The sequence below is a fragment of the Ranitomeya variabilis genome, chromosome 2 (genome assembly GCF_051348905.1).
Source record: "Ranitomeya variabilis isolate aRanVar5 chromosome 2, aRanVar5.hap1, whole genome shotgun sequence".
Lineage (NCBI taxonomy): Eukaryota > Metazoa > Chordata > Amphibia > Anura > Dendrobatidae > Ranitomeya > Ranitomeya variabilis.
The window spans coordinates 449446562-449458404 of record NC_135233.1 but is presented as its reverse complement, the minus strand read 5'-3'; the positions used below and the strand labels follow the sequence as shown (position 1 = coordinate 449458404).

The following is an 11843-nucleotide window of genomic DNA, read 5'->3' as shown; positions in this document are numbered from 1 at the left end:
ATAGAGGAGTGGGCCAAAATCCCTGCTGCAGTGTGTGCAAACCAGGTGAAGACCTCTGTAATTGCAAACAAAGCTTTCTGTACCAAATATTAAGTTCTGTCTTTCTATTGTATCAAATACTTATTTCATGCAATAAAATGCAAATTAATTATGTAAGAATCACACAATTTTATATATTTAATTTCTCATGAAATATTTGCTGTTTTCTAATTTCCTGCTTGTATTACTGGAAGTGACACAATCTGCACCAAGATAATAAAATAGTTTTTATTTTCTGAGCACATGAAAATCATCTTTGCTGACAAAAATATCAGGGGAAAATCATAGACACGTGCAAATAGAGGAATATATATATATATATATATATATATATATATATATATATATATATATATATATATATATATATATTATACACACATTTTAATGTGGACAGTATTAGTGCACATCCATCCGGCAAAAAGATTTGACACATTGTTACTGTGTCCAAAAACTGCAGCATATTCCTTTTAATATTGGGACTTTTTTTTTTATCCTTATGATATAGATGACCGGTCAGTAAAGAGTGCAGGATTAGAAAAAGAGAAAGCAGGTCTGCTTTCTTCCACAAGCAGCTCCACGTCTGTCCCTGGGTTGTGTCTGAAGCTAGTTTAAAAAAATAGCGCCACACCTGTGCACAGGCTGTGTATGGTATTGCAGCTCAGTCCCATCCACTTCAATGGAGTACAGCTGCCATTCCAGGCACAACCCAGGGACCGGAGTGGAGAAAGCAGACCTGGTTTATTTATCTCTAATCCCATACGCTTTACTGACCGGTCATCTATAGAATATGGATGATTTATTTATTCCAGATAAGCAGGAAGAAAAGCACAGGCCCCCAGAGAAAAATCTCCGCTAGTGCCCCCCCCCCCCCCCCCGACTTAATATAAATTATAACCTAAACATTATAAGCGAATATCTCCCCAATGTCGAAGAAGTTAAAAGATAAGAACTAAGTTTTGCTCCGCTCTGTAGCAGCTGCTCCACGACGTGGCCAGTGTAACAGGCGCAAATAGTCAAAGGTTCTCGTTAAGGTGTTTAAATATAATCTATGAAGTGCGTCTGAGGAGCAAGTTCTGACTCTTTGTCAATGACGTCTTCAGACGCGCTGGGGTCAAGTTCAAATCCTGTGGGCACAACAAGGCTGTCTTCATAGATGATTCCTTCCTGGGGTGCAGGGGTGAAAAGTGACAAGTCCTCGTCTACAAGGTCTGGATTATTTCTCTTAAGTACAGATGGATCTTCACAGACAGACACCAAGCTGTGACTAAGAAAACAGAAAAAGAAATCAGTGCTATGTAGCAGCCATAAGAGCTCTGCAGGGGATCCTGGGACAGGTGAGATTAGGGCATTGTACACTGCTCAAAAAAATAAAGGGAACACTAGAATCCCACATCCTAGGTATCTGCGGATTAAATATTCCAGTTGTAAATCTTTACTCATTACATAGTGGAATGCATTGAGAGCAATAAAACATAAAAATTATCAATTTAAATCAAAATTTATATCCCATGGAGGTCTGGAGTTCAAATGATACTCAAAATCAAAGTGGAAAATCAAATTACAGGCTGATCCAACTTCAGTGGAAATGCCTCAAGACAAGGAAATTATGCTCAGTAGTGTGTGTGGCTTCCACGTGCCTGTATGACCTCCCTACAACGCCTGGGCATCGTCAGGATGAGGCGAAGGATGTTCTTCTGAGGGATCTCCTCCCAGACCTGGATTAAAGTGACTTACGGGCCGGTGACCGCAGTTTTCTTTCTCTTATTTCAGGCACGTTCAGTGTTGGAGCGGGAATTCAACAACCTTCTCATAAGAGGAACAGAAAGAAGATTCGATGATGTATGCTGTACCGCTTTACCGCATGTGTATTATTGTATGGGGGGGTACAAAAACTGGACACGTTTGACAATCACATTACAGTAAATGGGGTCACTGCAGGAGATAAATATATATTGTGGTGAAACACTACCTGAGTGGGTTGTGGAACACTTGCTTGGCACGGGATTCAAGCACTCAGGCACGGTTTCTCCACCAAAACAGTCTTATTCCGTTTATTAGACATCATAAACCATAACACAAACAGTTCATTACATAGATCAACGGAACACTAAACCACCGACAGTCTGTTCCAATGGCAGATCCGTGTCTGCCCGTAACCCCTTGTTATCTGGAGTTACCTTACAGGAGCTCCAGCTCCACACAAGATGGGATAGGGGGGGCAGCCATGCATACAGGATGGGACTGGGGGGAACAGAGCCATGCATACAAGATGGGACGGGGGGAACAGAGCCATGCATACAAGATGGGACTGGGGGGGAACAGAGCCATGCATACAAGATGGGAATGGGGGGGACAGAGCCATGCATACAGGATGGGACTGGGGGGGGAACAGAGCCATGCATACAGGATGGGACTGGGGGGGGACAGAGCCATGCATACAGGATGGGACTGGGGAGGAACAGAGCCATGCATACAAGATGGGACAGGGTGGAACAGAGCCATGCATACAACATGTGACTGGGGGGGGGAACAGAACCATGCATACAAGATGTGACTGGGGGGAAACAGAGCCATGCATACAAGATGGGACTGGGGGGAACAGAGCCATGCATACAAGATGAGACAAGGGGGACAGCCATGCATACAAGATGGGACTGGGGGGAACAGAGCCATGCATACAAGATGGGACAGGGGGGACAGCCATGCATACAAGATGGGACTGGGGGGAACAGAGCCATGCATGCAAGATGGGACTGGGGGGGAACAGAGCCATGCATACAAGATGGGACTGGGGGGAACAGAGCCATGCATACAAGATGGGACTGGGGGGAACAGAGCCATGCATACAAGATGGGATGGGGGGGACAGCCATGCATACAAGATGGGACGGGGGGGGACCAGAGCCATGCACACAAGATGGGACTGGGGGGGAACAGAGCCATGCATACAAGATGTGACTGGGGGGACAGAGCCATGCATACAGGACCGGACTGGGGGGGGAACAGAGCCATGCATACAAGATGGGACTGGGGGGGGAACAGAGCCATGCATACAAGATGGGATGGGGGAGCAGAGCCATGCATACAAGATGGGACAGGGGGGGAGCAGAGCCATGCATACAAGATGGGAGGGGGGAGCCAAGCCATGTATACAACACGGGGAGCCACACAGAGCAGGACAGGACGGGGGGAACCACACATACTGGGATAGGAATGAGGGGACAATGCATACCCGGCTTATAGTCGAGTCAATAAGCTTACCCAGTTTTCCATGGCAAAATTAGGTGCCTCGGCTTATACTTGGGTCGGCTTATACCGAGTATATACGGTATGTATTATATACACATGTATGTGTGTGTGGCTATATATATATAGCTTTGTCGCCATAAAAGGAGGGGGGCCCAGACACAGTTCTTGCACAGGGGCCCCAAGCTGTCGGTGTCTGCTCCTGCTTAGGGATCAATTGTACTCGCATCTTTCAGAAGTGAGTCCAATTGAGGCTCTGACTGCCGGGCCAGAGTGACGTGAGTGCAGCGCCCCAGAGTCCTGGTCGTTGCAGTACTGTGGCTCCGCCACTATGGGGGGCCATGGTGCGTTCGATGGCACTGAAGGAGTTCGTCTGATCAGGTATCACAGACACCAATACATTTCACCGCAGGGCCTCCGGGGGGAGCTAAGGGTTCTATTCATTAGGCCACTCCCCACCATAGTGGGTAAACTGGGGGTCAGGCAGGAAGTTAGGTAAGTAAGCTGACTGGATTGAACGAAGCAACACCTAGTGGCAGAGGGTGTCGCGGAGTAAGAGACAGTAGGGTCTCTGGCAGGGGTGGGATCCTGCCAGAGGCTTGGCAACGAGAAAGAACGAACAGGGACCGCGCCTGCTCCGGGTAGCGGCGGTGCCCAAGAAAGGACTAGAAGCGAGATAGATTGTGCTGAGTGAGAAACAAGATCAAGCGATAGGAGAATACCAGTAGGGGTCGTGCTGTTAGACCGGAGCAACATCCTACTGAGGCGCATTACCGGTGGCCGGAACGCCGAGGGAGTGGAATAGCATACAGCTTCAAGCCATACTCCAAACAGCGGCAGGACAGTCAGTCTCAGGCGAGCTGTCTAACACATATCACCTATGAAGTCTTGGGAGGCAATTGCGGGAGAGGGGCGTCTCTAGGGTCCCGGAAGAACTCCAGGCCTATCCGACAAACGGGTGCCATTCTAACTGTAACATCAGGAAGGGACGGAAGATTAGAAGAACATCACTTAATCGAGTTGTGAGGGAACTTAAGAAACAGACACAACGGTTGTGGGGTACTTTCGGTAAGCATAGCAGGGAAGGACTACAACACATAGCGCTAAGAAGGAAGGCACCGATTTCCACCTGTGAAGTGAACTCTGAAGGTGCCATTGGACCGGCCGGACTTGCGCAGCCTGGTGAACCGTATTCTGGACTGAGGACTCAGAGGTCTCCAGTAAAGAGGTAAAGAGACTGCAACCTGGTGTCCTCGTTATTTACCGCGACCTGCACCCCACAACTGCACCGTTACAACACCACTATTTGCACCGGACGTCCCCCACTGACAGACAGGGCCACGGACCGGGTCTAGCCACCGTGACAACCCCAAGACTGAGACTCAGAGGCCCGGCTCCGGGTACCCCTCGGCCCTGTGGCGGTGTGGGGGCGCTCCATGAGCAGCATGATCAGATCATGTGATCACGCTGCTGATGTCGCTCACTTGCGCTGCAGAGGCCAACACTGGTGATAAGTGCTCCAGTGGAGCAAAAGACACCAAAGATTAAGTGCATGGGGGGGTGGGAATTGGAGTGGGGATGTGGAGATTTATTATGTGTGGAGAATTTGAGTGGGGAAGGGGTTATTGTGTGTGGGGAGATTTGTAGTGGGGATGGGGTGATTTACTGTGTGGGGGAGATTTGAGGACACAAAATGAAGAGCGAAGGGGGAGGTGGGGAAACAGTACTGGGGAATGGGGGGCATGTATGAGGAAACAGTACAGGGGAATGGGGGGCCTGTACGAGAAAACAGTATGGAGGAATGGGGGCATGTATGAGTAAACAGTATGGGGCAATGGGGGGCATGAATGAGGAAACAGTACAGGGGAATGGGGGCATGTACGAGAAAACAGTATGGAGCAATTGGGGGCATGTGTGAGGAAACAGTATGGGGGAATGGAGGGCATGTATGAGGAAACAGTATGGGGGGCATATACGAGAAAACAGTATGGGAGAATGGGGGGATGTATGAGGACAGTACTGGGGAAAGGGGGGCATGTCTGAGGAAACAGTTTGGGGGATGGATGCAGACAGTATGGGGAGCGAACGGGGGAACGTATGTGGACACAGTATGAGTAGTGATGTGAAAACTGTATGTGTACAGAGTACGGTGAGTGAGGGTGATGGGATGTGTGCAGACAGTATGGAGAGTCAGGTGAGCAGACAGTATAGAAGGGGGAAATATATGAGGAGACAGTATGGTGAACAGGAGGGATGTGAGAGGAGACACTATGAGGAAGGAGGAGAATAGTGTGAGGAGACAGTATGGGGGGAGAAAACTGAGTGGGCACAGAATAGAAACTGAGTAGTGGGGGTGTAGCATGGGGGACAGTGTAAGGGCACAGCCAGGAGGGGACAGTATACCAAGGAGGGGGAGTGTGATGAAAGAGTACAATATAAATACTGGGCCCTATAGGGAGGACACAGTATGAGAGGACAGTGTGAAGAGGGGGCTGGTATGGAAAGGAGAGATCAGTCTGAAAAGCTTGTACCATAAGAGGGACAGTGTGGGGGTCATATTTTGTGCAGAAAATATAGTGAGGGGCAATTTTTTTTTCAGGAGCACTATAATGACACTTGTATCTTTAACCCCTTCCCGACATCGGACGTACTATACCGTCCGATGTCGGGTCCCCTGCTTTGATGTGCGCTCCGGCGGTGAGCGCACATCAAAGTCGCGACATGTCAGCTGTTTTTTACAGCTGACATGTGCGCGCAATAGCGGCGGGTGAAATCGCGATCACCCGCCGCTATTATCTAGTTAAATGCCGCTGTCAAACGCAGACAGCGGCATTTAACTACCGCATCCGGCCGGGCGGCCGGAAATGAGCGCATCGCCGACGATGAGTCAGGAAGGTAACCATAGAGGTCCTTGAGACCTCTATGGTTACTGATCGCCGGTGGCTGTGAGCGCCCCCCTGTGGTCGGCGCTCACAGCACACCTGCATTTTAGCTACATAACAGCGATCTGATGATCGCTGTTATGTAGCAGAGCCGATCGGGCTGTGCCTGCTTCTAGCCTCCCATGGAGGCTATAGAAGCATGGCAAAAGTTAAAAAAAATGTGAAAAAAATAAAAAAAATATAAAAGTTTAAATCACCCCCCTTTCGCCCCAATCAAAATAAATCAATAAAAAAAATATCAAATCTACACATATTTGGTATCGCCGCGTTCAGAATCGCCCGATCTATCAATAAAAAAAAGCATTAACCTGATCGCAAAACGGCGTAACGAGAAAAAAAATCGAAACGCCAGAATTACGTTTTTTTGGTCGCCACGACATTGCATTAAAATGCAATAACTGGCGATCAAAAGAACGTATCTGCACCGAAATGCTATTATTAAAAACGCCAGCTCGGCACACAAAAAATAAGCCCTCACCCGACCCCAGATCACGAAAAATGGAGACGCTACGGGTATCAGAAAATGGCGCAATTTTATTTATTTTTTTTTTTGCAAAGTTTGGAATTTTTTTTCACCACTTAGGTAAAACATAACCTAGACATGTGAGGTGTCTATGAACTCGTACTGACCTGGAGAATCATAATGGCAGGTCATTTTTATCATTTAGTGAACCTAGCAAAAAAAACAAACAAAAAACAAGTGTGGGATTGCACTTTTTTTGCAATTTCACCGCACTTGGAAGTTTTTTCCCGTTTTCTAGTACACGCCATGGTAAAACCAATGGTGCCATTCAAAAGTACAACTTGTCCCGCAAAAAATAAGCCCTCACATGGCCAAATTGACGGAAAAATAAAAAAGTTATGGCTCTGGGAAGGAGGGGAGTGAAAAACGAAAATGGAAAAACGAAAAATCCCACGGTCATGAAGGGGTTAAGGGCATCATGTGGAGATTTTCTGCAAAAGAGCAGAGAAGATGGAAGTCTGCAGAGACGGCTGTGGATGACAAAACTCATCATGGGGTCTGGACAAGATGAAGAAAAGAAGGAGAATGACTCCAGAGAAGACGTCAGCTATAAGGTACCTGGATGTAAATGTTATTTGTTATGCTGACTAACTCTCATGTTTTTATTATTACATGTTTTTATTTATATTAGGAGCATTAAAGGGAATGTCCAGGTTTGTAATGAGTCTGCAGTCATTCTTTGTGACTGCAGACTTCTGAGTTCTCACAGTGCGCACTGCACGCTGTCAGGATTCTCTCATGTCGGCAATTTACATACATGCGGTCTTGTGCTGACTAGACATGTGTGGCCTCACTCAATGTAAATGAACTGAGTGAGGTCGGGCACGTCTAGTCAGAATGTGGTCAGAAGTATACAAATCACATGCTTGTGCTGACATGACTGTCCACCGGCAAGGGAGAATCCTAAAAGTGTGCAGTGCATTAGTTGTGAGAATTGAGAAACCTGCAATGTCAGGATTCTGCCCTGCAGGTTCCAGTAGTCGTCACATGGACACGTCACTCACATGCGACTTTCATACTTATGGTCCTGTGACAGCGAGCTTCTCTTCTGCTTCTCTCAGTTTTTCACTGAACATTGAGAGCATTAGGGAGAGGAGCTCGTCGGTACATGACTGAGTGTGCAAATCGCATATGTCCGGGGGGGGGGGGAACCAAAATGAATTCTTTCCCCGGGTGCCAGAAACCCTAGATACACCTCTGCCGGTATGCTACTGCAAGCAGTGATTACCGGGTCCGGTGGAGGGAGGTCTGTGCACAGTGCAGCACAGGCAGTGAGGCAGGGACTGAGGGTGTGCACAGAGAGAATGGAGACCCGGAGACTGCCCCTCCCAGTCTACGCCGTAGCCTGGAGCCCTCATTATTGTAGGAATATGTCAGGTAATAAATTGTTTTTCTAAAGCTTTATAGTGTAGTTTTAGGTCAGGGAGGGATGGTTAGGGATGAGCTAGCAAGGTTCAGGGACAGTTAGTGATGGCTACTTGCGGACATGTGTGGCACTTGCAGTTTTGCACTTGCGGTGAGACAAAAAAAAACACTGCTAGTAGTGTTTTTTTTTCTATTGCTGCAAGTACCGCATTTGCCGGATCGACACAATACCGCAAGTGCCGCACATGTCCGCAAGTCCCATAGGGAATGAATGAGGCCGAACGCAGTGTTGCCATAAGTGATCCGTTACGCGGCAGATGTGGAAAAACTGCCCGATCTGCTGCAAAAGGCGACTTTCACATCAGCGATTTTTGCCAAAGTCACTGCCGATAGTGTCATACTCACCAATGGGGGAGGCAGCACTAAAAGTGCCTAGGGCAGCAGAAACTCTAAATACGGCCCTGCCAGACCTCCATGGGATATTAATTTTGAATTACATTGATCATTTTTATGTTTTATTGTTCTCATTATTCTAATATGTAATGAATAAATAATTGCAATTGGAATATTCATCCAGTGATATCTGGGATGTGGTATTTTAGGGTTTCCTTTATTTCTTTGAGCAGTGTATATTGGTTACGATGAAGCTGTATATACTTCTATTTTAAGAGATACATTAAATGTTTCCTATATAGAATATTGCTCAAAGGAAAGATAATGCCTTGTGTACTAAACACTAAAACACTATCTGCTTTGTATATAATACGTTACATCGCTCTATGGATTGTATATAATACATTACATCGCTCTATGGATTGTATATAATACATTACATCGCTCTATAGATTGTATATAATACATTACATCGTTCTCTCGATTGTATATAATACATTACATCGCTCTATGGATTGTATATAATATATTATATCACTCTCTGAATTGTATATAATAAATACATTATATCGCTCTCTGGATTGTATATATTACATTACATCGCTCTGCATTAGGTCAGTCACTGCGGTGCCATCTATTTTGGACAACTCATTGCTCTCTGCATTGAATGTTTGGCAGCACAATACGCTCCATAGTACACATCTGATTCGCTCGCTGTTTCTCAGTTTTGTATATCAGTGACCACAATGTATTTGCATTATATATAAGTCAATATAAGGCTTTCTGAATTCTTTCAGGATCTCTTGTACATCGTATATTAGTAGGGTGCTGACGCTAATTTGTTCTCAGCATTGTATGTGTGACTGTAGATTGCTCTCGGCATTTTATGTTGCAGCGCTCGTTTCTATCAGACTTCTTGCACTTCCATTCCGCCCTTAATATTGTATCAGTTTTGTACATAAACCATAGTTTATAACGGAGAAATCAATCAATATTTAATTTCTTGCTCACGGATCTTAGCCGGGCCCACAGTGGGTAATTCTGCCCAATTTATTTGCTTTCTGTTCCACCATTTACAGGCACTAGAAATGAGACCCTGTGAGCCTCATGCCTCTGGCATTAACCATTTCCACGCTAGTCACCTTTGAGGCTGGCAGACAAGTCCTCTTGGACAGGGGCAAAAGTTTGCAGGGGCATCAGATTCTAACTCCCAAGCGAAGAGATCTAGTAATGGGTTCAGATTTTGGCACTGTTCCCCTTTACCAGGCAGCGGGGTGCACACAGGAAACAGGAGACCTGCAGGAAGAACAGAGCGTTAATCAGGGACTTTGAAGCTGCCGCCAGGACAACATTATGTATCTTATTTCACAGTTTGCATTTATTTATAATACGCATCTACTTTACTTTTCTTGCAATTCGTTGCAGCTTTTCTCCACTCACATCCAAAGCTGCAATTAGAATTATTCTGGCTGCTCATTAGAAGGATCGCAATAGTTTTAATTTTTTTCGACATAAACTTTTCCAAGACCAAATATTTATATGTAGCATAAATTTTGCAACAAGAGCCTGCGCTGCATGGTTAGTGGCCACTAGGGGGCAGCAGAGACACGTGAGGCTGCACAGCCCTGGTTTCCTGAGATTGCTGATGGTGGTCTTTATCCTAACTCCATCAGTGTGATCAGTCTCAGACCCCCTATAGAATGAAGCAGCCACAGTAATGGTGGGATATATACGGCCAGCACTTGCCTCTAACAGCAGCGACCTGCTCCTTTAGGCAGCGTTGTCGAGTTATTTATTTACTTACATGTGTTAGTTACTTATTTGCTCATTTTGTTTTTATCCTGTTATAGGACCTCCTGATTGGGGTACATTTTGTCGTGGCGGGATGGCTTTAATGTTTTTTTGAACAAAATAATGTCAACTAAGTCCCTTATGTTATTTACGTGTGCCATTTACGTATTACTTACTGCTGGGTATTTGCTCATTTTCTTCTATCCTAGGTTATATCACATTAGAATCAGGTTGTTGTCATCCTCCATTAGAACGTGCGTTGTGGCATTGTTGTGTTAAGTAGTGGCTTCTGGGACACTTAGAAAAATGGCAAAAAAACGAGGTCTTATGTGGCTATGCTTAGGGGAAAAAAAATTGGGAGGAATAAAACAAAAAAAAAAGAAAAGTGTCCCAGGAGCGCTGAATGCGACTTTGGATGTGACTAGGGTATAAGATATGATACAAAGAGTCATCATTAACTGATCAGCTGGGGAGTAGGCTGAATACAGTATATGCACGGCGTCCTGTGAGACATACAGACAGGAGTTTATACTTACTTGTATGCATTGCACAGCACAGCCCCGGGCCGCAGTCCTGCCGAGTTTCACAGATTGTCCCACTCTGACCCTTGGGGGACTTTCGGCACTGTCCCCACACACACAGCCGCCCCTCGCAGCACTCTCCGTCCCTTGCGCACTGCAGAACCAAGTGTAAAATATAAATCACTAATTTTACGCTATTTTATATAAAAAAAAATCAATTTATTACTTTGTCACTTTTTTCTCTCTCTTTTAAAAACCATCTGACATTAGTAGATTTCCTGTATCTGGAGTTCCACATCAATTGTTCTTCCCATCTCTACTCACATCCAGAGCTGCACATTAATAATGTTTCTCTGCCCAAAGGTCCTAAAGAGTAAGAGCCAGGAGAATTGTGAATGCAGCTCTGGAAGCGACTGGTGCATTCCAAATTACTGCTTCTATTTTAGTAAAAGACCTGGTAAAAGTTGTCAGAACGCCTCCATTCTCACCGTCTCCTCCTCCTTACAGGGCAGGCACCTGTAGTTAACGCTTGATAGATGACAGTAATTTCCGGCCCTGCAGTCCTCGTCCACGATGCACTCCTATAATAATGACACGTACGTGGGGAGCGTGAGAAGACACGTCATTCATCATTGATATATTGTGTCAGCCTCTAATGTTGGAAGTTACTATTCTTTTGTATCTGAATTACGCATATTAAAATGAAAACTACATCAATATACACTCAATATAAAATGAATAAAAATATCACCAAATGTATGTGGAGTATAGCAGTATGTGTAGATATATACCATACATACAGGTAATTCATGCTGCAGTAGTGTACACATAACGAATGCTACTATGCAGCATAATGCTGGATTACTGCACAGATCATTAATGCTATCATCCAGCACATAAAAACACTGACATATTGTACATATACGACCATCCAGTATACATAAATACCACTGACATATTGTACACAGGCCACCATCCAGTATACATAAAACACTGACATATTGTACACATACTACCATCC

At 45.4% G+C, this 11843-nt stretch overlaps 1 protein-coding gene across 1 annotated transcript in view; it reads right to left on the bottom strand.

The window, feature by feature from the left end:
* Window positions 1-404: 404 nt before the first annotated feature.
* The window catches only part of DKK3 (dickkopf Wnt signaling pathway inhibitor 3), a 109345-nt gene continuing 97906 nt past the window's right edge, over window positions 405-11843 (bottom strand). The window contains exons 5-8 of the mRNA XM_077287242.1: window positions 11311-11403; window positions 10838-10976; window positions 9653-9806; window positions 405-1306 (exon numbers count right to left, since the gene is read on the bottom strand). Coding sequence (XP_077143357.1) covers window positions 1078-1306; window positions 9653-9806; window positions 10838-10976; window positions 11311-11403 — 615 coding nt within the window. The 3' untranslated portion in view covers window positions 405-1077. The remainder of the gene's footprint in view (window positions 1307-9652; window positions 9807-10837; window positions 10977-11310; window positions 11404-11843) is intronic.